General features: G+C 43.0%; 1 protein-coding gene across 5 annotated transcripts in view; it reads right to left on the minus strand.

Moving 5' to 3' along the window:
• ACBD6 (acyl-CoA binding domain containing 6) overlaps positions 1-27,622 on the minus strand; it is an 84,449-nt gene that overhangs the window by 43,102 nt on the left and 13,725 nt on the right. For all 5 annotated transcript variants that reach the window (XM_021285741.2, XM_065071806.1, XM_065071809.1 and 2 more), the window contains exons 4-6: positions 16,574-16,656; positions 6,962-7,067; positions 560-649 (exon numbers count right to left, since the gene is read on the minus strand). In XM_021285741.2, the coding sequence (XP_021141416.2) occupies positions 560-649; positions 6,962-7,067; positions 16,574-16,656 (279 nt within the window). The remainder of the gene's footprint in view (positions 1-559; positions 650-6,961; positions 7,068-16,573; positions 16,657-27,622) is intronic.

Raw genomic sequence — 27,622 nt, forward strand, 5'->3', positions numbered from 1 at the left:
AATGATACAAACCATTCAATTTTACCCTCAAGTCAGCACCAAGATCCTGCCAGAGCTGTCATGTGCCTACCACGCCGTGACCCGAAGCATCATGTATCCCTGCAGGGTGCTCTGCCAAAACCAGGCATCTATCGGATGCTTTTCTGATAGGCAAAGCAGGATTCCCTTTCCGTTAGCCCACACAGCTCCGCTGAGAGTGTAGCATTACAAATAGCACATTGGAGAACGCACTTCGTGTAGGAAGCTACCAAACACTGTGTACGCGCAAAATCCCTTGCCATTGGTACCACGAGTCACATTGGAAGCAACAGCCAGGTAATCAAAAAACTTAACTGCAGGGAGAAGTTTCAGCAGGAACTGAAAAAGGCCCCTCACAACTACGTATTTCATGCAACCAAATTCTGTTGTTTTTCCCAGGTTACCTTTTTGGATGTTCTTCTCTACAGTAAACGCTCTGAGCGAACTTGCTGGGTGCTCTTGGAAAAATCCAGTTTTGTGCAAAATGTTTGATCAGGAGGGTATGTAACACACCAAATTCAGCTTTGTATTCCCTTCTTACCTGGCTGTTAACGTCAGCGGCGTGCTGTAGCAGTACTGAAACCAGCTCCTTGTGTCCTCTGTCGCAGGCCCAGTGGAGCAGACCCCGACCCTGCAACAAGCAGGAGAAAATTAACAAAGCCAGCCAGAAACACAGCACAGTCACAGTCTTGCTATGAAGTATGGAATACTGCTAACAAAACTAACATGGATGTATTTAAAAAAAATACTGATATTAGTGTATAACATACTATTACACCTGATTTGCACTTGCAGAATAGCGCTAGAAATGTTAAAAGGGACACATAGTTCATTTTTTCATTAATTTTGCATCAAACCATAAGCCAGTAAAAATTTAGAGGGGGAAAAAGCAGCAAGGCACAAAAAGCAGGAGCCATACCATGATTTGTTTTCCTATATAGGCTTGAGATTTTTGATACTTCTGACTGTTCTGGGAGCAAGACTTAACACAGTAAGATTTTCAACACTGCCCAAGTCACCTGGACACCAAGTCCCCAAAAGCTCATTCCTGGGGCAGGTCCAAAACACTCAACCCACGGGCTCTGCCTCTGCTGCTACAGATTAAAATTGGGCAGGTCCAAGACATTTTCTATGATCTATAGAAGATTTTATATATCGGCAACTCCAAAGATCTACGATATATAGAAGATTTTATATAACAGCAACTATAAAGAGAAAGGTAGCTCAAAGTAGTTTGAGATGGAAGGTTTTCTTCTTTGTTTCCTATGTACTCTTAGTAAATTAGACTTAGTGTCAGTCTCTCCTGATTTAGGACGGCGTGTGGCATGCTCGAGGGGAGATTCCTTGGAAATCCCCCTGCAGATAACCAAGAAATCATCCTCCAAGCTGCGACACTGTCAGACCAACCTGTGTTTTCCAATCTGCTACACAACACAGTTGCAGACCTTTGCAGATGAAATCAGTTGAATTAGCCCACGCCTGGTTATAAATCTCTCAGCAGAGCAGTGGGGAACAAGGTGAGCAACTCATTTTTCTGCTAATGGGAACCGTAAGCCAAATTTCCTGACCACGGTGCCAGAACAGCAGGAGAGGCAGAAGATACCTGTGACTGTGGCTCTCGCTGCTTCTGCTGGATGCTCTTGGGCAGGACAGCAGAGGTAGAACATGATTTTGAGTAAGGAAACGTGATCTCGGACACAAAGCATTAAGCTTTTTAACACGTTTTTTGACCCAGCAAGTAATTAATTTTTGTAACACATAATTTTAACGTTACACTAATTAACCTTGAATTAGAATGAATTCTCTGACAATGACTTTCTGTGGAAGCACTGATGACATCCATGGGCCATTTCATGATTAACGTTCTTGCACTCAACACCACTATCAAAGTCTAAAAGGGGGAAAGAGCACAACTTGAAACCATTGGTAAACATGAAAAGATCTTTAATTTGCGTTTAGCATCCTTAACTCAACTCTGGACTGGTAATTACTTAAGACTTAGGATTTCAGCTGGACAAATACCAACTTTTTTGTTGGTGCCACAGATGTTTATTTCAAAAGAAATAAGCACTACCTGCAATATGCACAATAGCAACAAATCAACAGAATATTTCAGTTTATTTACATATGTGTAGAGGTATAATATTGTAGTTACACAAGTGTAGCTATTGTGCAATTACACTACAAAATAAAGGCATTTTATCCTTTCTATGAAAATTCATGTTACAGATTAGTGGCTCTAATATATTGGTTTGCATTTGTCTCTGGACAAGCAGGATCTCATTTTATTGGTGCTGAGCTTGGCTAAGACCAGTAAAGGAAAAAATAACAGTTTGGGCCAATTCTGCCAGCCTGGGGTGCTGCAGCACCGTGCAGCCAGTCCCTTCCCATGACACTGGAAGGCAGGTTTGCTGCAAACGTTGCCTTTCGAACACGACAAGGAGCTGAAGCCTGGTCATCCAGAGTCATTAAAAATCTCCTTGTGCTATTTGCAGGAGTATGGATTTCAAGTCTTGGGCCAATTCCACTTCGGGTAATTACACTCTGCTTACCTATATATTTTCTCTGCAACTCTAAATGGATACAATATTTTCTAATTAGCGCCTTAAATGGCTGAGCATTGTAATTGCGTGCTATTTAAAAGCTGACACGTCCCACCCAAGAAAACTGCATCCTTGCAGCACCCTTCGCCCTAAGCAAAGAATGTGAGGGACTTTGGAGACCTCCTGTGCAAGAGCCCACTGATGTCCAAATAAAAGCACCTGCAGAAGTATCTTAACCTACTTACTGTAGAACAAAAAAGCATTACTAAGAAACTTCTATTTAAAACAAAATAATATTCACTACTGTTTGCATGGTATCAGGCAAATTAAAATGCTGAGGAGTTCTGGCTAATGTACATAAGCATCTATACAGCTACAGAGTCCACTCGTTTCCTGTGTCTTCCTTAAAACAAACCTTAGCAATAAGACAAACTTACACTGAATGTACAATCCAATTCTTTGTTTAGCAAAGATATCACCTATGCATATTGAAAAGTTCTTTAGTCTGCACAGCTGCTGCTTTATATCAGCATATAACATGGATTCATGTGTTTAAATAACATGGCAGAAATCTTACGAGCCGCAGATTGAGCTTTCCCCAAACGCTTCCCACATGACTATTTCATTAAGCAGTGAGAGACCCAAAGCAACGCAAATGATTTCCTAGAGGAAAGCACCATGGTACTGAGGTCTTGACTAAATAAAACCAAACATCAAGGTGCTGCCTCCATGCAATTCAAGCATACAACAGTTGTTGCAGAAGTTACTTGAGAGGATGCATTTTCCCCTGCCTCTGAAGTATTTAATAAAAAAGCAGCATAAAAATAGCCTCAGTGCTCTAACCCTGCCTCTTAAATCTTCTGTGCTCTGCTTGGGTAACCGCTGCCAGCTTGGCCAGCTCCTGCAGCAGTTGCTCAAGCCAACAGCACATCAATTTTGCTCAGCTCCAAGTCACAGGGTGTTCACAAACAAAGCACAGGACAGGGATTTGTCTCAGATACACTGAGTCTCAGCAGACAAACGGATGGGAATGATTTTCACATCAATTAGCCAGTGCACAGAAAGAGGAGAACAAAGCCAAAGTGAATGGATGGGCTGCAATATCAAGCTCTACTTCTAGGCACGGTGTTTGCAGCTGGCATGGCTGTACACCAGCGAGAGCCACGCTAACTCGTGGCGAGTGTTTTATTACCAGTAATTAAGAAGAGATACATACAGAGCTGCTGCATCCCTCCTAGTGATAACAGACATAGTGAATCAAGCAGCAGTTAACAATTTGTACAGGTAGACTTCAGACCTGATTTGGAAGTCAATTACTTCTAAAACTCTGAAACATTTGGGTCATTTTTCTGATGGGAATAAGCCTGCACATACATAAGCACGAGATCTTTCTTGATTCCCACCCCCCCGCCCTTTCGTTGGCAAGCTGGCACCAATTTGGCACTTGCTGTCTCAAAAGCAGGAGGATTGGTGACTAAGCGAGCATCATTTCAAATGCCTTTCATTAAAGTTTTGGCACAGGCTTAAATACTGCACACAGGTAACATTTGTTTACTGGGATTTCTCCAACAACTTAAAAAAAAACCCAAACAAACCCAAACCTCTATCTATATCCTCCACAGCCCTTGTCACAAATGACAAAAGCAACTAATCTATGCCTTTGAACAGTTTGTGGTTTGTTAAAAGTTGAAAAAATATTATTCTCAAAAAGGCTGCAAGCAATTCCTGCAACCAGAATGTGCCCATGGCGACTTCACAGCCACAGACCATTTCTTATTTCATTAGTCCTGCTGACATACGTAAGAGAAACGGGTTTAGTCTGTGCTGCCTCTAAGTGAATGCAAGCGACTCTGTTGAACTCCGGACAATTTAGATACAGTAAATGGAAGCCTGTACATGATTACTGTCATTAGATTATTTGTTTAATTCTAAATTGAAGTTTATTATATCCAAACTGTTAGCAGGTACGCTGGCTTGCATGCTGTACATGAAGATCTTTATTTTTTTAAATCTAGGGGAGGAGACCACTTATGCTTCAAAAGTCGCCAAGTACATCTATCTAAAACCAGGGACTTCTATTGCCATTTCTGAAATCCTTTTGCTTTGAGTAATTTGGCTTGTCCCCATTTTACATTTTTATTCCTGATTTCTTTTCTCCTTTCGCTAACTCATTTCAGGTTTGCACAAAATGGGGGGATACAATTAGATACAGTACTAATGCATCACATGGAAATAAAATCTAAACACCTTACAACCTCAGTCAAGTCTTTATTGTAGAAGGCTGAGCAGTTTAACATGAGACTATTTGGTGCTTCAGGAGATTTTGTTCCATAACAAGTTAACTCCTTGTAAGTATCCCTGCTGTCATGTTAAATTTATGTGCATTTAAATCAAAGGATTGACAGTGTGAGTTATATTCAGAGGGCTAGGGAAGGCATCTTTTGGATATGGTAGGATGTATTTATACAGTAACACTAAAATAGTTAATAAAAATGACAAGATTATGCCTGCATATACCTCGATCTACCAAAGACTCAGTCTGGGTTATCTCTAGTCTAAAATGGGTTCTAAAACTTCAATCAACCTGCATGATATTGGAAAATAAGCTACACTCCAGACTATGAAGAACACATTTGGATATTGAACAACATTACTAATGGTTTCAGCTCCTCAACACGAAATAAGTATTTTTCAGATTTTTCTGAAATTATATATATTTTTTTTCTTGGTCCAATTGGAGTCAAGCCTACGGAAGCCAAAAAAAAAAAGGGTTCTTCCCTGTTGGAGCATTTGCTGGGATAATATAAAATAAACGAACAAACACTGAGACTGTGAGAATTTAATCTATGGTGGAATTTTGCAGCAGTGGGATCCTTCCACGAGCACAGGCAGGCAGGGTTTTCATATCCTAACCGTGCTGAAGCAATCCCATACTCTGCAACAGTCACATGTTAATACCTATTAGTTCTGACACGGGTCTTCTCTTACATCAGAGGCTCGTGGATAATTTCTCAAAGAGGATGGCACCTGGCTCTAAGTATTTATATTGTTAAAGCACAAAAAAAATATTTCAACCTGTCTTTCACCATTTTTTTTAAAAAAAAAACCATTTATTTGGCTGAAAACAAGCACAGTTGTTGCTTGAACACAAAGGAAGGTACGAGCTTCTGAATGCTGCTAACTATGAAAGAGCAGCTTGCCAGTGGAAACGAAGGAAGGTTAGCATGATGTTACTACACACTTATTGCAAGCGTGTGATCCCCAAAATGAGATTTTATTAACGAAAGGACTCCAGCTGTGTTCTGGGGGACATTTACTTCTGTAACCTGTGCCCAGCAGCAGGAGGGATGGAGCTCAGCAATGGCACTGTTGCAGCAATTGTGTGGCACACAACAAGTTTCAGTTCATTGAATTTATGATGTGAAATTCCAGTCCTGATCGTGAACACCTTCCCCTCCTCTCCTCTGAAAATTAATTCACATGAATTCCTGATTAATAATAAAAGGCTCTGCCATCAGCATTCAGAGCCCCAGCCGGGGCTGTCATGGCTCAGAGGGCAGAAATCTGCTTAGAGCTACTGGAGAACCCAACTGAATTTGTGGCGTCTCAGTCTATGAATGTGTAAGCACTTCATCTGTTCACCAAAAACACAATGTGCTGGAAATCAGCAGGCAGAAGTAGCTGTACATCCAACAGGTCGCAAGCAGGGCTAGGGGGCAGCACACAGGCATTGAAACTATGGCCATAAAGCTGGGACTGCGACAGTTCCTGACGGATGGACAGGAAATTGTCTGCTCCAAAAGTTTACTTTTATCAAGAAAATTATCAGGCCAATACACAATTTTAGACACTTCTCTTTTTTCTGGAGGTTTCTGGCAACGCCTGTGTTATCTCCCCATGGGGAAATGCCATTTTGAGTCTGATGAGCAGACTGAACAATGTCACTGTTTTCGTGAAGGTGGAAAGCCAGTGTCACTCATTTGCCTGCCACCTGGGAATGATGAAAAGTTGATGGCACAGCAGAAATCCTGCTTCACCAGAGTTAATTGGTCACAAAAGCCATTTCCCTCACTTCCTACTTCTATCTGACCACATTTCATGCACAAGGTAAGGAAAGGGGGGTATTTAGAAGACCTTATTCTGCAAGTGGTCGCTGGCATTGCTGAAAATAACATAGAAAGTAAGTTTCCAATATACTACAGCATCACAGTCAGTACATCTACACTACTAGGAATTCAGTGGAAAGCCATTTTCAAATAGATTTTCCCTGTCTCAATGACCAAATGTTTGTCCAACTGTTGTAGCACCTTGTTATAAAAATCCTAACCGGTGAATTTTGAAAAGTTGTTGCCCTGAATTAATAAACAAAGCAGTTAAAAGATTGATAGTCTTCTCCATACCTCCTCATCTGTGACATTCACATCCACCTTTTTTGATCGAATGGCTTTGGTTACATAGTCAATGTTGTTTTCTCTGCAGTAATCAAAAATGTTCTTGTCCTCTTCCCTATTCAAGAAACAAAAACAAGAAGTACCACATTATTGAACAACACAAAGTATATGCACACCATATACTCTAACTTTGCTACAGACATTTCAATAGTATCACTGGACTGAAACAGATGTTTAGTATTGCATGTGCAGAATAACATGTTTTTTTTCCAAGGTACAAGACAGAAGATCCCACCTCCTAGAAAACATAAGGTTTTTTAAACTATATTATGCCAGGGCAAAAATCAGCTTATTCCCATGAACTGGCACAGGAAGCTTGTACAGTTCTCCAGCAAAACCCAAGTTCAAATCCTGGTATTTGCAATCCCACAGAAGATAAAGGCTAAAGCTGCTCTTCTCCCTACTATACAAACTCCTAACAGCCACTCAGGGTCAGAGCGAAGGCCCTTTCAATGCCATCCATCTCCCACAGAGGCCACTAATGGTGGCTTGCAGGAAAAACCAGAAGAAATAGGACACACACAAATCAATCTGTCCCCAGTTAGATCCTCCCAGCTGCAGAAACTCAGTGGCTTCAGCATTTCTGTAGGTAGAGGCTGCATCCCAATGAGCACATTTATCAGTGTTTTCCAGGTCCTTTTTCCACACTGTTCTGCTCTTGAACACATTCATACTCTCGACCTCTCTAACGGACAAACTCTACAGCTCAGTGTTCTGTGTGTGAAGGGCTGAACAGTGGGCAAGTACATTCTTTGGTGGCTTTAAAATAGGTGCCTGACATTATAGGGCACTCTTTAGTAAGTAATTGCTGAGGGATTTGTGAAAGGGAGGTTGTTTTGCTCTCAGCCTTTTGGACATGAGAGAAGAGTCTCTAAAATGCAATGGGGCAGTTTGAGGAGAATTAATTCCCCAGTGCTAAAAGGCAACAGTTGTCCTCCCATTCACCTGCACTGCTCTTGAACCTCACAGGCTGAAGAACATCAGAGCAAGGAAAAGTAGAATATAAACATTTATATTCCCGAGCAATGAGTTAAAAAGAAAAAATAAAATATGCTTTTTGACCTGCAGTCCCAACAAAGATGAAGATACCAATGCCAACAAGACCACGTCCCCTGCTCCTGTCAGGACAGGCAGAGCTCCATGACACAACATCAACTTACTCTTTTGTTATGACATACTCAGCTTACTACATGACACTGTTCTTCAGATCTCAAGCACCTGTTTTTTCTTCCTCAGTGCCAGCAAAAGGTGGGAAGAAAGTGTTGATATTCAGCTTTCTCTGAAGTCTTTCCTCTGACCTTGCTTTATCAGTGGCAGCGTCTCACACATCATCCCTGCTCTTTGTTCACAAGCAGTTCCTTTTTGCACACCTGAGTTGTACCTCTCTAGTGAAGAGCCAGGTGCCACACAAGATTTCACACTCCACGTATAGGCCTAGGGACATGACACACGTCTTCGAGTTTCTTAAGCAGCCTCCCGCAAACTCATTTGTTGGAGGTTTTGTCTGTACGCTACACACAAGTTCCTGGGAAACAGATCGCTCCATACCTTGGAGGAAATTGCATTGAATTCTAGGGGAAAAAAAAGTCTCCTGGTAGGATTAGACAAGGAAAAAGCTTATATGGTGTGAGATGGAGCTTGACAGACTCATGATAGAAGTTATAGGACATGCCTGCCCCTACTAACAAGGCTGATCTGATAACACTGGGCAGCCCCTCCAGTCCTGCCTTGTTAGTCCAACCACTCAAACATCCTTGGCTGCCAAAACGAGCCTTTTGGGCCAAGCTGCTACTCAGACAGTAATCACCAGTCTTCCTACCACAGCCTCCTGACAAGCCTCCTACAGTCCTTTCCCGAGGATATTACTGTCTGTAAGGGGGAAATGACCTGACACAGCTATTTGGATATGATTTAGCTTCTCTGGAATAACCACCTCTGCAAATGGTCTATACATTCCCCTTTCCAGAAAAACACTTCTTTCAGAAGTCTCCACAATGGAATTAATCCAGAATAGCAATTTCCTCACCTGAACATAAGGTTTTGGGAAATTTCATCTCTCTACTCTGCATTTATTTTTCAATAAGGTGCTCCTCCGCCCCTCATGCCCCCTTTAAAAAAAAATAGCATATATTATCTCCAACTTTTCTATAAATATTAACAAGAAGAAACAAGCCTTTTCCTAAATAGATTCAAGGGAAATGTCCATACTGTCATAATGAAACACTTTACCTGCAAACAAAATAGCCACATGAAGCTCGAGACATTTAAACCATTCTGATCCAGTCACGTGCCAAAATCAGGAAGGGAAATTAAGAGAAGAGCTCAGAGGAGTTAAAACCAGATTTCTAGAGGGACCACTACAAGGCAAAAAGCTCCACTTGAATGGTCTGAATGGAATAAAGACAAGTTACTGTTATTTGCTGACTTTGCATTCAAAACCACACATGACAAATAAGAAACGTAGCTTAAAAACCTTGCAAGACAGACAGTTTTTCCCCCCTTTATTTCATGTGTGTATGTGTACATATTGAATAACTCCTCCACTGTAGTAGCTACAAGAACAAGGACGTGGTGTTTTCACCAGACCAGTTCCCAGCAGGAATTTGCACTCCACATAAAACTGGTAGGAGTCAATAAGGCCCAGAAATTGGTAGAAACAGTCTGAAACTAGATAGAAGTACATCAGAAGCACAAAAGTGACACTGCAAATACATCACTTAGATGTTATAGAGGTGGAGAACCCATAGCATTTCTATCAGTATTTTTAGATTAAAACCTCAAACAAACTTCAATTTAAGTAAAAATACAGCATTCAAGACATTTTCAGATGGGAAAGACTGTGAAATTCAGTCTAAGGGAGATGTGTAAAAATATTTAAAACCTGTAGCTAACAGGAAGACACTGATGTAATTCTGCATTTCACACAATCTGACATGGAAACAAGCAGCAGCTCTTCTTGTTGAGCTAAAAAGGAGTCTCCAAGTCAGTGACAACTTGACTGTCAGGAAAGGCAGGGAACATGTTTATATCTATTTCCACCAGTAAGAGATGCTAACCCTGATTCAGCCTCCCTGTTGCCTGCAGGTAACCCGTGGGCAGCTTTTTCCACCCTCGGATAAAAGGCTGTGGAAGGAGTTAAACCAAGTCACCCTGCCCAGGCTTGGAAGGCTCCACAAGCCTTCAGAAGTCTGAAACGTGTTGACGCAACAGTTTTAAACAGCGCACAGGAGAGATCTGCTGCCAGTTAATCAGGCTTCTCTTCTTTCTTACCTGGAGCGCTGCAAATCTCCTTGCTTTCCAAATTGCCATGAAAAAGGGGCACAGAAGATATCTGAAATTCAAATATTCTACCTTGGCACATAGAGCATCCTCCAGATCTGCCCTGTTCCCTTTTCCCCGCCTTGCAGGTTACCTCCAGCACAAAGCTCTACCCATAGGGCTGCCAGTGGCTGCTGCTTTGGGTGTCCTCTCCCCTTTTTCCCAGGGCTGGTCCAAGCCACATCCCTGCGGCCCCAGGTGCCACTAACAGGTGGCTTTGCCCTCCTGCTTGGCACAGTGCTGCCGAGCAAGGGGGAGCGCAGTGGAGCGAAGCCAGAGGCGTGCGGGGAGCCCGGAGACACTCGCAACACTTACCGCTTATGTCAAGGCCCTTGGCCCCCAAGGGACCCATTTTCACATAATCTATAATTATCTCTTCGCTTTAATCGCCTCGTCACTTCTGAGGCTCTCCTGGGCACAGGAAGAGGAAAAGCTCATTAACTGAACCTTTTCTCCTCTCTCCAGCCACCCATAGCTTTTAATTGCTTGGTGTTGTTATTATCTATCAGTGCAACTGGGATCATTTTCATAAGAAAGGGTGGTGGGAGGGAGGGAGGCAGGAGCAGGTCCCTGAGGTATGCACCACAGACAAACCTTTGCTTTCTCAATTATTTATGCCAGCTGAGGTTTTACAAGCTGAATAAATCCATAACTCAAGTTTATTTTGAGCCGGCAGGCTGTCCCGGGGGAAGTGTTGCCCACTTGCTGGCACACTCGCGTGCCGTCCTCTGAGAGCAGCCGGGACATAGCGAGACATGTGTCATCCAATTCCCCCCCCTCTGCCGCACGCACTTTGGTAGATTAGCGGTAGCACCGGAGTGGAGTCGGCCATGCAAATCCCAAATAGGAGCTGCCACTGAAGGATGGGCTCTCCCAAAGGGAAGGCAGGCCCGAGCCAAGCCGCCCCTTTGCACAACAAAGCAAAGCCCCAAGGGTCACCACTCTGGGGACAATAAAAAGGGGGAAAGCAATAAACTTGGCAATCATCCTGAAGTCAGGGACTTGTTGGCTAAAGATCATCAGAAGAGCATCCATTTCTAAATAATGCTGACCTGCAAAAAACCCAAACACCAGCTGCCCAGACCTGCAGGTGTTTTGTTTGCCATGTGCCACAGCTGAGCACGCTGCAGCACAACCGAGAAAACTCTTCCACAGGGATTGCACAGCATTTGTGCGAGCAGACGACGCCTGTGGCACAGCCACCCAAATGCACGCACGATGCCAGCACGAGCACCCAATTCCCAACATGACCAGGATGCCGGCTCCTGCATCTCTGCAGCATCTCCCATCTCCAGTGTTCCCGAAAACAGGCTGGAGAGAACAAAACCGCAACTATGCTCCAGAGCGCCAGGCTCATCTCAAAAGTCATCACCACTCCAAAGCGGCATCCTTGCAATGGATACTGGAAGCAGCTCTTTAAAATTCAGCAGCCTTTGTGCCTGACCACACGCAGTGACCTCTGGTATTTTCTGCCAAAACAGTTCATTTGTCTCGCACAACAACTAATCAATTCCCGAGGCCATCCATCACGGGGGCTCGTGCGAGCTGGCCCAGCAGCAGGGCCAGATGGCGGCTGCGTTAGCGGGATTAATACAATTCTGATAGATTACGCAGCATCAGGCGGGCTCCCGAATACAAGGGGTGCCCTCTCCACACCCCCATCCTAAATGGAGCCCCACTCGTGACTGGGGTTGCTCCCAAGAGTTACGGGAAGAGGTGGAAATTTCTACCAGAAAAGGGCTTCTTCAGCATCCCTGGGATGGCAGAAGTGTGAAGTTCAGCTCACGGAGGCTGCTGTGCCGACCAGTGTATGTGGTTCCCGTCCCGGCGTGCAGCCCACGGCAGAGCGCAGGAGGGCTCCTCCCGTGGAAGTGGGAAGGGACACAAACATTTAGCAACGTTATTAATAATATTTCACATTCTCCATCTGCCAAGTCAATGCTTTCATTTGCTGGAAGCACTTATAAAATGCCTCCCCCGCACTTCTGCTTTTAGAAAAATGTTAAAAAATAACTTTAAAGTTGAATTTCCAATGCTATGGTATTTTTGGCATCTCCCTCAGTTTGTGTCTTAGATTAGATTTATATTGGTGACACATCAGTCAACCTCATCTCACTGCTCATTTCCCAGGGTTTGTGAAACTGTAATTATAGCTATTTGATCATGAAAGAGCTCAACTACTGCTGCTTTTGTTCTGGTAATAAGACAAGAAAAGAGACATAAAGCTTTATATAGCAGTAAAACACCCCACCACTATACCCAGCCTGCAATCACAGATGATTTCCAAATCCTTCCTTCCAGGGGAACCTCCAACTCCCATCACCAGTCACCAACATACATTATTTTTCTATAACGCCCGAAGAAAGGTAAGTGATTTGCAGACAAACACACAGGCAGAGCACTATGTTAATACATTCTGCAACTGCTCCCCATTAGTCACTGAGGGTACTTGAGCTCTTTATTGCTAGGGTTTATTAATGACTCCTAATTGATGACCAGTGCCCAGCACCCCAAAGTAAATAACTGCTACGCCTCATTAGCTCAAGAGACCTTCTCCTGATTTGAGGATTGATCTACGAACACACAAATTGCACTGATTTAACTGAATCTCTTTCTAAATTGATTTAATTAGGTCGGTATAACCTGTTTCTATGGATGCTCTTGAATTTATTTGGAAACAGTGCAGTGTACTTCTGTGAGCCAGACCGACCATTTTTCTATCTAGTTCTCAAAGCAAAAACATTTGAGATAATTAGTGATAAGGCAAAAATCAGCCCTGGCACCATCCCAGTTCCTCCGACTTCTGATCCACCTGACTTTAGGGCAGGGTATGGTAACTCCACTTAGTCCAACATTTACAGATTTGCACCCTAAAACCCAAGCATTTCATTCCACAATAAGAATGTAAGCATTATTTATGCATAATTTTAGACAGTTTGAAAGCAATAGTTTTGCTGCTTTGTTTGGTATTTTGCTGCTGATGGTAAACTGGTGGTTTACTCTATTTAAAACAAGATCTCTTATCTTCCTGTTACATAGCAGTAGCTTGGAGGAGGTTAATGATAAACTGTTCAAAAGCTTCAAGAATAAAATTAGTAAATCTGCATAGGTGAACCCTCAAAGGCTTGCACTTGCATTCCTGTCTATCTCCTGGCGCAAGGTGAGGCTGTGCCGATGTCGGGCTCCAGATAAATTAGACAGCCCCTTCCTGCCTTTGCATCAGCGGAATCCTAAAGGGCACATGGTAGGCTGGGTTTGGCAGAGTAATGCCTGCTGAGAAATCACTTTCAGCCGTCTGGCAGAACCCAGGGCTGATGAGACTTAGAGTTTTGGATTTCAGTACACAAAATAAGCAAAAGAAAAACAAAAAAACAAATCACCTTTTTCTGGGCTTCCTTAATGTGATCCTGTAACTAGGAAATGTTTATCCTATCAACAGCCCTAAGAAGCAGAGACTGAAGTGGTTTAATTTGTACACCAATTTTTGCAAACTTGTTGTAAAGCTTCAGTAGGGCCATAACAAGTCAAAATAGTTTGCATCAAACTTTCTTTTCTGGGATCTTAGGTTCTGAGGTAGCTTGCATTTGGGAAAATAAGGCAAGATCGGCAAGGAGGACTGTAAACATGCTCAAGTGACTTGCAGCTGGGGTGCAGAAAAGCACATATATTATACTAATTGTTGTTTAGCCCTGTGTGTTGGACAAGCAGAACATCTGTGTTTAGGTAACACAGGCCTATGAGAGGCTTACAGGCATCCTACTGAACATGCTTGAGATTCCTGCCCTGCTGCGGGAAGGATCAACACACAGTGGTAAACTACACCTGTGTGAATCCTTGAAATCCAGGGAAAACAGGAGGTTTGGTGATCCCGCAGCATGGACCAAGCTCCGTGGTGCCTGTGTCCCTCTGCCTGGGTGCTGCTTCAGGGATCACCCACTTGGTGAGGTCAGTAAAAGAAATTTACTCTCTGCTTTTCATTCGTGGTTTTGTGGTTGTTCCCGCGTCCTGCCTCTGCTGGCTCACACAATACACATATGCACTGAACTTGCCCATAACTACCAATGTGTTTATGCTGGCTCAAGCTATTAAATTTTCTTTCCCTTAAAACATTTTCACTGTCTTTCTCTACAGAAAATGCTTTAAGACTACATTCTATTGACAAATGTGCTTAAGTATTGCTGAATACTAACCTTATGTTCTTTTAAGTAACCATGCACAGCCTCAGAACAGTCACCCTTCCCAGGCAAGTGGTCTGACTATCAAACTTGTGATAAACTTGGATGCCAAATGGAAAGTCAAGAGCCATCCTCCTTTGGCTCATCTCCTTGCAGATTGGGTACCAGGGCAGTTTTGCTTTTTAGGGCAGTGCTTTTACTACTATAATTAACACCATTAGAGATGTGCCTGTACTTGCACACATTTATTCCCTGTTCCAGTAAGAGAATGAACCGCAGACAAAAGCCATAACAGATGGGCAACTACATGGAGAAAGCTGAAGCTGTACAGTCTGCACACGGGTGAAATTACAATGACACTTGCTCACTGAATATACAGATGCCTGTGAGTCAAGCTGTGCTAAAGGATCACATGAGTTTCCATCCTGCCAGCAGAGTCAGGAGACTTCATTTAACTCACTTTCAACAGAATCACCCAATTCCAGCTGTGGCTATGTCTTCCCAAGGCCTCATTTTGTGATAACTAAAGCTATGCAACACTAAATAGACAGCACATATGTATCTCATGGTGTATTTGGAGCTGTACTTCAGGTCCTGCACAAGTCCTGTTCTCCTGAAAACAAAACCAAAATATGACAGGAAGATGTGGACTAGTCAAGCCAACCAGAGCAAATTCTGTTCTCCTGTACGTTGTGCTGTGTTTCGTACCCAAGGAGGGGCAGAGGCAGGATTCAGGATGGCCAGGACTCTGAAAGCACCGCAGGACTAAGCACAGCTCGTTCTCAGCACCCAGCACTGGGCAGCACTGACATGTTCCACTCCTAAAAGAAGAGCTCAAACAGGATTTAAAGCACAAAGTCAAACTGTGAGAGCAATGATGTTGCCTGAGACTGGCACTGACAGAGCAGGGAAGAAAAAGGAGCTTGTGGCGAGCAGAAATGCTGTTCCTCAGTGTGTTAAACCAAGGTCCCTGAGCATCTCTGGTCAAGGTCCAGAGGCAAGTGACAAATGTGAAGGCCACCCCGGCCAAGCCTTCCACCTCGCTATAAAGCGGATCGCAACGCCAAGGGACATGCCCGCACTACTGCCGAGCACAAAACTGCCACTCTTTGCTTACACGGAGCGGCCTCATTAATTTCTACCTTGCAAAGGGTTTGGAGCCACCTCCTCAAGACTTATTTTATTAGTTTGCGACAACAAGTCAAAGAAATGCTGTGTTAGAGTTTTAACACTTTGGGAAGTTCTCAGCAAGCTTGGGAGGCTGTGTGTAGAGAAATCAGTGTTTATCTTCTAATTTCCTGGGACTAAAATGATGCAAGACATTCAATAAAACAAATACGATCACACACACATAACTGGGTGACTGCACCACGACAGCAAACATCGCTCAAATTTAGCCTTTCCTGACTGTTCATTTTAACTAAAAATACGGTGCTGTACTCTGAAAGATTCTCCAAGTAATCATTTAGGTATTGGAGTTAATATTATACACATGATTAGTAGTCCAGAAGAACAAAAAAAACCAACCAAACAAAAAAACCCAGCTGTCCTTATTCAGTAACTAACATCAATTGCTACTTGCACCTTGACAGTTTCTAAATAGCAGCCATTCTAGTTCAGAAAACGTGTTTCTGTTATGCTGGCTGCAGATGCTAGAAAAAATTAATTTGATAGAAGGTACAAACTCTCCCTGAAGGCAAACATTGTCCAACATTAAAACCTTCACTGAACGATCCTTATGAATGTATTGGGAAAGAAATAACTATTTGAAAAAGGTAGTGTCTGAATAGCTTTCTATTAAAAATATCCAATATTACCTTTTTGAGCCATATAACTGAAAAATGGGAAGTCCTGCCCTTCCCCCACATCTTGTGCTAGGGAAAGGTTACTACCTGGCAATGATACAGGCAGTTATTGATTTAAATGATTATGGACCTGAAAAGTTCTTTCCTGTCATTTATTATCCTGTTGTAGTTGCCACCACACTTGTGCAATATTAAAAAAAAAAGCTTAAAAAAGGGCATTAGAAAAATACTGGTTTTAACTGAAATCCTGCACAGATGATCACCTGATTGTTTCTTCTTGATATAATGAGCTGACAACTGGGCCTCCAAAGGCAGTTTTGCTTTCCTTTCCCCTCTTCTCTGTTGTCTGAAAGAATAAAAGAAATATTGGTTCAGCATCCTGGCTCCCATCCTGTTCCAGCCGTCTCCCACCCCTTCCCCCACCCCAGAGATGGCATCAGCCCCCTGGAAGCCCCAATTCCACAGCAGAGGTTATCCCACGACCCTACTCGCTCCAGAACAGCTGGATGGATCCCTCACAGCAGACGGGATCAACGTTCCTCTGAGGGTGGCCCAGGAGGCCACCCAAAAAGCCAGCTTGGCAACCTCACTGTTCCGCTCACAAGCCCAAGCGCTGCCTCTGCTCGCTCCCAGTCATGGCCCCTTAGGACCCAAAAGCCGAGCCTCTGTGAGGCAGCATAATGTTCTGTTACTAGATTGCAAAGCTTGCCTTTATAAATCTATTTAATATAGATTTAAAATGAAATTTTATAATGGGCAGCATTTCCAAATGATTTACTCCCAGGAACTCTAGGATTCTGAATGATTCCCACCATAATAGAAATGAACAATTAGAATAATGATTGATCGATACAGAGCTTCAAGCCTACCTTTAAAAAAAATTTAAAAAGGAATAATCCTGCAGCTTGGGATCTTCAATTGGCTGATTTTACACGGATGCCAGAGCTCCAGAAGTGGCTGAGTGCTGCTGCCTGCCAGCCTGGCCCCACCAGGGGTGCAGGGCACCAGAAACCCCAGCCCTTCCAAGGGCATCTACTATTCTCAGTCTTCAGGTGAGCAGTCAAAACTGCTTTGCAATTCACAGCAGTAATTCTTTGTAAAACCAGCCCATTAATTGCAATATGTTGCTGTTGATTGATAGCCCTGTGGCAAAAGATTGTCACACCCAGGGCGAATAAAATCAGAAGCAAAGGGAAAGCCATCCCAACCTCTTGCAGTCTCTCAGTAGCTGCAATATGTTGCTTATTACATCAAAAAGTTACTGCCTTGTCAGAATTCTACATAGAAAGATGTTGATTTTTTTGTTCATAAAACATGCTTACATTTGTTTTTCTTCCTGCTCCCTGAGCTGCTTTTGTTTTAAAACAATCACAGTTTCTTCATAATACATTTAATTTAACCTTCTGCACAGTTTGAACCAATCAGTTCCACCTTTCAGCTCTCCTGTTTCAGCCCAAAGCTGTAATATTTAAGTTTATAGATATCACAGACATACTAATTTAAGAGAAAAAAATGGAAATTGGCTTTGAAAACTATTCTGTGGCAAGTATGCTTTCTTTAATTTAGAGCAAAAGATGACACAAAGTTCTCTTTTCCTGAAGGGAAAGGGCTTTGGCGTCTTTACAGTGCAATGCCCCTCTTAAAACAATTGTTTAGCAGAGAACCTTACTGTCCATCAATTATTTCCACACCAGTTACAAAGAAAATTAATTTCAAATCATCTGCTAGCACATGCAAGAGTTATTTCTATCACGTGAAGCAATACTCACAACTTGCCTCTCTCTTTGATATTGAGGACAGTGGTCAGAAATTACAAAGAGTTTTAATCTATATTCTTTCATCTCTTCCCACTACAGTTTTTGGTTATTGCTTTTTTTCCCCAAAGTCAGAAACAACACTAGAGAAAATACATTTCATCTTTCTAGAGGCAGAAATCGTAAGAAAGGTTTCTTGGATTAAGTTCACCTTCTTTGTACAACCAATGCATTTCTACCAAAGATTAATCACATTGATTGAGTACACATAAGGTCATCGGGAAACACAGCGATAAAGGCTTTCCCAAAAAATGCTCAGGCAAAAACTTCTCTGGCTCTTAATCCATATACGAGTTCTTTGTCCAAGTAGCTTTTCTTTCACCTCTTTCACATAGAAACAGGTAACTCTATATTCAACTTATGAATGTTGCACCAAGTTTATTTCATCCCAGCCCTCAATATGTAGAATGAGTTTATGAAAAATGTGCAGGAAAAGTCTCTGCTCTCCTAGACTTTAATGTGCACCTCTGCTCTGCAAAGCCGTGACAGACAGCACTGGGCTCCACTGCTCATCACCCTGGGGCTTCCCAAGGGGAATCTGCCCAGGCTATGAGGAACGCTTGCTGCTCCCCAAAACATTAACTCTGCCCAACACAGACACAAATTAGTTTCTTACCAGCCGCCTTTGATAACTTGCCTATGCCATGAGCTCATTTGCCTGCTCCCAATACCTCTATGGCCCAGTGTGCCAGGGACCCACAATATCTGAGCATAACATGCTAAACCAAGTAATGAAAGAGATCAGTAATGAAAGAGATCAGTAACGTGCAGACACACTTTTCCTTCTTAAGTCTCAAGACATTTCTACAGCAGAAAAGGGCTGGAAAGATAAAGGAAACACTACATATTTACAGATAATGACCAGTGAGTTTAAAGTCACATTAGCTTGCAAACCACAATGAAATTAAAAACTACACTGTGAATCTTCTCTCTCCTCCTCTAAAAAAAAAAAAAAGCACTAATAATTAACTATGTGGATCTCAATTAAGCCAGCTCAATTTCTTTCACTGCTGGCAGCACTGCCCAAGAGCGCTGCAGATATACACGTAACTAATGATAGTTAGGAAATAACATGATCCCAGGCTCCTATAATTTGCAACCTGAATCCGAGAGAGATGACAGCAGTGCTACCCACAATCAGGACCATGTAAGAGAGATGCTGTAGAAAAGACAAAGTTACTGGGGGGTTCATCCTCAAAGCGCCAGCTAAAAACTGGGGGGATAAAGGAGAATTTGTGACAGCACAGGAAGAAAACTGAGGACTGTACTCGAGGGCCAAAGCACAGGCAGTGGCGTGTAAGAGATGTGTGAAGAGATCATAAAGAAATGTAAGAGATGCCTTAAGAGGCACTGGAAATTGCTGTGTTTTCCCCTAATTCTTGCCCATTGATTCTCTGTTGCTCATGTACAATTAAAGGCGATATCAAAGTCACTATTACTCTTGACAGTTAACTTTAGCAGGTGGATCTGGTTGACCAAAGCCAGCATCAATCACGGGCAAATTTGTGCTTCAGTATGCAGCATCCGTACTCATTAAGAGACATTTTCAACTCCCCTGACTCCCAATCTGCTCATGGACTGGCGCAGGGAACTCCACTAAGCCCAGAATGATCCTTCTCAAATGTCACCAGGAATGCCAGGAGGAAAGCCACACTCCTCCTGGAACAGACAGCAGAGCATCCTCATCCCTGCCTCAGCACACTGTATTTGTCAATAAAAGAGCAGCTTGATTCAAGGTACAATCGCATCTCGACTGGCTGTCACTAACAATGCTGCTCCAGACGGCCCCAAAGCCTGACAACCACTTTCTGAACAAAATGGAAATACAGGGACTAATATTTGCTAACATCATTAATTCATTTTTTTCTCCACTCCCCCTTCTTCCTTTATCCACGATGTCAAGATGTATACCTTTAAATTGTTGTCAGCCATAAAACAGACGTTGTGTCCCAGTTCAGAGGTTAACATATAATGACAGACACATTAAAAAACCCTGTCCAGTGCCTCACTGACAATTTCAGCTCCATCTTCTCTTCAGTGAGACAGTAGCTCAAACTCACTTATAAGCTTTAACAACATCAAAGTCTAATCATGATTGAAAAATAAAGGAGAAAGAGAAGATAGTTTTATCATAGTAAGCATTATGGAAACTGAAAACAATTAGAGACAAACATTTTCTTTGTGAGGGTTTTGAGTTCACCTTCTGTTTTGGTCTTAAAAGCCTCCCATGATCACAGCATGATCCATTTCTCTTCTTGCATTTTTGGAGAGCAAGATAAAAATTATCATCTAAGAGGAAGACCGGTAGTTTTCTGTCGGAGCTTGGTTTGGTGGGCCAAGCTCTTGCTGTATCTCTGAAGATGGGACAGAGGTTTATTATTTTTCATCTCTGAGCCCAAGATTCATTCCAGTCCACACAAAACACGCTACCACAGATTTAACACGATGGCCCTTGCGATGACTCACTTCAAACTCATGTGCCAGAACTTAGACATGCAAGTGAACTTACTATTGGTGATGAGCTGGGACTGAACTGGACCAAAACTACCCAGATATTTTATATGTAGGGCGAGGGATGCACAACTGACCAAAGGAAAGGTACAGGGAAGTCCTGCAAGATGCCACAGAACAGCAAGAAGAGCACAAGTTTCAGGTAAAGCTTTTTTTTAAAGAAATACCATAACTTGGAGTTAACAGACTAGCTAGACCCTAAGCATGGGTTAAATGTAGAGCATCCCAATTTTATCCAGAGCAAAATGAGAACTCTGCCTGGCCAGTTCTGCATGTCTAGACACCCAGCAGCGATAGCTGTTTGGCAAGGTGTTGCCCAGCACTTCTGTCACACCCCCAGTTTCCTCATATCTCACCCTGGCTTTTCCCCACCCCCAAAACCTTAAAGTAGTTTCATATGCATAGATATCTAAGAAAAACCTGTGAGCAAAAAGGTTCATCTCCTCAAAATATTACACTTATCTTTGAAGTTACACTGACTAATGCCTTAAAACAGTCAAGACTTAAGTTCTTTATCATCACACACCTTGGAAACAGAAAAGTGAGACAACTTAATTGAGAGCTATGCATCAGGATCTCACATCCGAGCCACAGCACCGCACAGAAGAAGTTCTCTCACCTGCTCAGAGGCTACTTATTGTTTTATTTTTCCTTTCCTGGCCCATGTCCCAACTCCCCAAACTACACCTGGGAGGTGATCAGCAGCTCCAGTCTTGGCTGCCATGGCAGGAGACATCCTGTAACCCCATCAGGCTCATGTGAAGGCACAAGTGTGCTGATTGAATCGTAATTAAGCTGGTATAGTCTCAGGTGACAAATTTTACGGAAGACACTTCACAGAGTTAAGCCAACATTAGATCTCAAGGCCTGCTCTGCTGGCCACCACGTCCCTGTAATGCTCTGGATTAACATTTCTGGACACAGTTTGAGGAGTGAGGATTATTACGGAGGCAACAAGAAAAAGTCTCCTAAAGTTTCAGGCACTCGCCTCCCTCTGTGCCATGGCCTGGCCATCCCCCGGGAAGGGAACGTGGGCAGACACTAATGGTATTTGACAGCAGCAATTACACGCAAGGCTGGAGATTAGAAGCTCGTTAATTGTGTGTGCCATAATTGCTGCCGTCTTTTCCTTTGCTAGTTCAGGCCAGCGCCAGGAGAGCCAAAGGGAGGAGGGTGCGCTCCACCCCAAATGCAGGTGGTCCGAAGATGAGAGCCCTTGGACAGGGAGGAGATGTCCACAACACGGCAGGAGGCTCCTGACCCCGGAATAATGCGGCATGGCACCTAATGAAGCATGAAATGAGGACAATGTCCTCTTCCAGAGGTATTTTCCACCTTTCTTTACAGCTGGCCTGAACTTCATCCTACCTGCAACAGGTGGGGAGGGAAATATTAACCCTTCAGAGGTGATGCTACTACAGGATTTTTTTTTTGCCATCTATAAAATTAAGCAGTGTATTAAACACTTGAGCACGACTAATAAAATCCTCCCTTCTCCACCAAAACACATGAGCTCAGCATTTCCCACCACTCTTTAGAGACTAGCAGAGGCCAGTTATATCTAAAGATAAGAATCCAGCCCAGCAGAGGACAGCCTCCTTGGGATACTCTGCTGCAAAGCCACCTTTCATGAGAGGCTGCTGTCCCCTCCGCACCAGCCGTATTAACAGCAGTCATAAACAGACTGTTTTAATATTCCTCTCTCAACAATCCTCCTTGGCTCCCAGCAGCAGCTGGGGGAGAAAGTGCACATGACTCAGCACCTGGAGCCTTTTCAAGAGACCAGGACCTGTACAATTTGAGCACACTGTCCTATAAAAACCAGCAGTGTGCTCCGCAGGATCATGTGGGGAGGGTCGGTTGTTTGTTTTAAATATTGCAGAGAGTTTAGTTCACATTCCATTAAAGGCTACGTTAAAAAACAAACTCTGGTTCTTTTAAATCTCATTGTAGAATTTCCTTTCACAAATGTGACCCAAGGGTAAATATTTTCCAGACTAGATTAAAAAAATAAAAACAAACATACTATAATGTGATTGTGCTGCATAGCTAAATAGCACTGATCTAAAACAAGGCTCATAGATTACTCATTGAGCCTATAACCAGTTAATTAATAACTGCACCATAATCACAGTTGGAAATTAGTAGTAAAGACAGCCAGGGGAGGGGAAATTAATGTAAAATGCTTAATGTAGTTTTGAGCAAATTTTATGCTGGCTAGTAGCTGTGATTTCATGACTCACTATAAATTAACATATGCATGGAATGAAATAATATGCACAATCAAAAACATAATGCAGTGGCTTTTGGAGTTGTTTTTTTTTTAATGGAAAGACATAGTAGGTGGCAAACACGAGACTGACAGCAGACTCCTTTCCTCATCGCCTTTTCACAGACTCCGCAGTAAATAGCAGACTCCCAATGCCTGCAGACCACAGGCTGAAGCAGGTGGGATGTTTGCAGCCTTCCAGCCAAAGGCAGCTTGCAGAAATATGGACCTTTCACAAGGGGAACACAGAGCATTTCATTGGCCACCCTGGAAGCTAGCAATCACCTCTGCCACAGCGCCCGTACCAAAATCCACCAACACCCAGGCAGAGGGGATCAAGCACACATACAAACACAGCCCATACTGTAATAGCTGTGGGTTTTTTGTCTAACAGAAGATACTAATTTATATAGATTTACACAGATGTTCATATAGGCAAGAAATATAGAATAATTTTGGTTGGAAAAGACCTTTACAATCATTCAGTCTGACCGTTAACCTCACACCACCAAGTCAACCACAAAACCATTTTGTCAAGAACCTTATCCACATGTCTGTTTAACCCCTCCAGGGATGGTGACTCCACCACTGCCCTGGGCAGCCTGTTCCAATGCCTGAGAGCAATATTTCCCAATATTGAATCTAAACCTTCTCTGGTGCAACTTGAGACCATTTCCTCTCATTCTATCAGTTGTTACTTTGGAGAAGAGACCAACATCCTCCATGCTCCAGCCTCCTTCCAGGCAGTTCAGAGATCAGGAGGTCTCCTCTCAGCTCCTGTTCTCCAGGCTGAACCCCCCAGGTCTCTCAGCTGCTCCCATCACACTTGTGCTCCAGCCCCTTCCCCAGCTCCACTGCCCTTCTCTGAATATACTCTATTCAGAATACACTCTGAGGCAAACTGGAAATACTGGAAGGCTGAACTTGGGCTAAAACATGCATTCTGAAGCTGAAGGCAGCCCTGACTCTTGAGATCCAAAGCAGTGATAGGACATCAGTCCCCAGCCTGTGTCTTGACACATTCATCCTCTCCTCGCTGAGGTGACACCAGGCCAGACAGCATCACAGCAGCAGCAGAGACCAACCTCCCCATTCACAAAAGGAACAGCTCCAAGGCTGCTTGACCAGTGTCACTGAAACCTGCTTCCTCCAACAGATCTGGGTGGTAAAGGCAAAAGGTGGATTTATGAGCTCTGCAGACAGAGGAACCGCAGAATGAAGAGATCTGCACCGGTCCCTGTCCCCACAGACCTGGGTGAAGGGAGGATCAGGGCATCCCGGCAGGAGCAGGAGGTTTCTGGAAGCACAGTGTCAGCACCTGGAGGCTCAGCCAAGAGGATTCAGCAGGATCGGGATGCAGTTGCTGGCTGAACAGCCCTCAGTGCTGTGCACTGACCCTGTGTCTGAGCCTCCACACACCCCTGCCTGGGTTAGTTCAGCTAAAAAATACTTATAAGGATGCTCTAGAGACATGTAAGGAGTGCCATCTTTCCCACAATAGGAATAATTCACTACAACAGTATCTAAGTACTAAAATGTACATGCTCTTTTAAAGGATAATTCCTTTTCCACTCCGAGACAAACAGCACTTACAAGACATTAATCAATGTGTTAGCTAACATCCACACAAAATCTTAATCTCTAGTAATTACATTCAATACCTTCTTGATACTTCAGGAAAAAAACAAGCTAAACATAACTTACAGCTTTTCGGTTTGAAAAAGGTTATTTTTGCTAAAGAAACAGCTTAATTATGCTATAGCTTATGTTATACACAAAGTAATTACAGTTCTTTTCTCCTAACCAGAAGCATACGCTATTTTTACTCAAAACATTCTCTCTTTTAAACCAGCCTTTACACAGCCATGTGAAGCAGCAGGGTACATGGACCCTTCCTGTATCTAAATCCCACCAAGTAAATGCCTACAACTCCACACCTAAAAAAATCTAGGCATTGCGTATTCCACAGTAAGGTAAACCCATCATTTCTACCTAAGTTCCTGATTTTTTTTAACAGCCTATAACGCAGCAAGTTGGAAGTTCTGCAACAGCAACACCTTGCCTCTGTCAGGCCCATACTGCAACCTCCCCAAACTGCTTTTATCCAGCGGAGTTTCAGTACAGAAACGCACCTAACAGGAAAGTTTTGATTACTGGTAGAGTCACTTATGCCACAATATTGCTCTTTTTTGCTTACAGCCTCACACAGCAGCTTCATAAAAACAAGCCTTTCAATGCTTTTTGTTACCCACATTTTTGTCACTGGGGAGAAGCAGCATCGCTGCTAGAATCTGCAGCAAAAGCAAGCTGTACATGGCAGTTAAAAGGCTCCTTTTGCCTTGCCAGAAACTGCCACCTCAAGGCAGAGATGGCAGAGGGCAATACCTGGTTGCATCTCAGCCACCTCAGCTTGTGCTCTGACATCCTAAATTCAGTCTTGCCCTCTCAATCCCAGACAGAACAACCAGGTGCTGTGGGATCACACAGCAGCCGTGCAAAGCCTGTTACTTCCTGACATCTATTCAGGGAGAAAGAAAAAAGCAACTACGTCCCTGCTGCATAGAAAGTTAGACAATAAAGTACCTTTTCTCATTCTATTACATATTGTCATAATTGAAAACCAATAGTTTTCATATATATATATATGTGTGTATATATATATATAAAAACTTGATTTTTTTTCTCCAGTTGCCTCTGGGATATCTGGCTAACATGCCGTGTCTTAATCCACCAGTAAGCCAGGAATCAGGACACTGGGATGTCACCCACATCACTATGCTGCAGCAGCACACTCAGCGTCAGCAAGGCAGAGCTACACCTCTAATTATTCTTTTTCCTGAATACATTCCAGATAGTACAAGATATTTTCTTGAGTTAGTGCAAGATGATGAAAATTAATTCATTGACGTATTCAAAAGGAACAAATATTTCATCTTCGCTTAAATGTTCAATCACAATCACTGCATTGGTAGTAAAAAATGATGAGCCCCCCAATTTCTTGCCTGCAATTCCAGAAAAGAACTACTGTGGCATTCAAGTAGCTGCAAGAGAATATATTATGCTGCTCACAGTACACTAACAACATAATGCATCAGCACTGCTGGATCTGAGCTGGAAAAATAGGGGCTAACATCATTACAATCAAAAGTTAGCAAGATTGCGTATTTAACATATAGTATGTTTTTAGCGAGACCAGGCAGCTTAAGAGGAGGGAAAGAGATGAGATAAACTCTTGTAATGATCATTCTTTCCTTTGAAGAAGAATAGGAATATAGAAACATGGGCATCCTCTGTATAGGATTCCAGTGCAGTTTTCAATACACAACTGTCTGCATTGCTGGTTTGCTTTCTAAAGTTCAATCTTTCTAAAATACAGGCTTGCAGCTTGGCACTGTTGTATTTCAATCAATCGCTTGAACAAGGATTGCAATGTCATAAATAAAAGGAGCTGAGGCCATAAATTTCTGCGGAGATGTAAAATCAAAGAGAACAATCCAACAGACTCCCAGGGGGTGGGAGCCTGACACATATTCCAGCTGTTTATATTTCTACTATGAGACACTTGTTCATTTTAACTTTTTCACTTCTGCATTGCTTCCCAGAGCCACAATTTCAAAAAACTGAAAAAAAGAAGTCTCACTCTGGACCTGGCATTTTGGTTTGTGCACTGCAATAAAATGCAGCCACAGAAGAGAAAAAGCCCTGTAATTTATCTAGCTTATCCACGGGTAAATCCCAGACCACCGTGGCTGAGAGACCCACCAGCACAGCACCCCAGCTGCCAGTTACTTGCTAGAAGAAAACATCCTCAGGACATCTCTGACAACTCCAACCTCAGGCCGTGGGCTCAGGGCAAACCACCGCCAGCTCCTGTCACCACTGTCATCATTAAAAACACAAGTTACATGTGCTGTTTTATTAATCCCCTCTCTCACTTAAATAGCCCACAGGACGGCAGTGTGATCTTCACGGTACTGCCCATGAGCCTGTGCTGCTTTTAAAAGCAGTCAAATGTAAAAAGGAAATGGAATTTGATTTGCTGCTCAGAGCATAACAGTCTGTATCACAAAGCAGGTGGGCAACACACTACCTGCTACTTGGTGCGCCAGAGCTGAGCTATCTCACATGGAATAAAATTGATAAACAGTTAGATGTGCAAAGACAGGGACAGAAAGGTAGCAAATAACCTATGGACAGCTTTGTTTACGAGTAGGACTTATATCAAGTACTTAAAGCATCAGCATACTTCCCTCATGAGAAGGTACAGAGAAAGTAAGGATGCAACACTACCTGCCTTTATTGCAGAAGAACGGGGAAATCTAGTTCATGTTTGTCATGGGATATTTTACCATCTTGCGCAGCAGGACCAAGAAAACATCCCCTTGCTAGTAAGAAAAACCTGGTTCTGAAAGAATGCTCCAAAAATCAATACACTCCAGGCCTAATTTGTGCAGCTAACAACCTGTCGTTTTTCCCAACGTGGATAAAATAATGTGGGGGTCACTCTGCCTGCAGTCTTGCACATATGAGTAAGGTGCACACAACCTGTGAGATCTTGTCAGCCCCGCATGGCACCGATTACTCTGTCCCACAGGAAGGCTGCATCTACTGTTAGTTCTGCTTGGACACTACAGACTGTCCCTTGCACAGTTCACAAAAAACCCAACTCTGCGGTTTGCCCAAACCCAGAGGACATTGCAGTCTTACATGCCCCACAG

Source organism: Columba livia, chromosome 8 (genome assembly GCF_036013475.1).
Source record: "Columba livia isolate bColLiv1 breed racing homer chromosome 8, bColLiv1.pat.W.v2, whole genome shotgun sequence".
NCBI classification, from domain to species: domain Eukaryota; kingdom Metazoa; phylum Chordata; class Aves; order Columbiformes; family Columbidae; genus Columba; species Columba livia.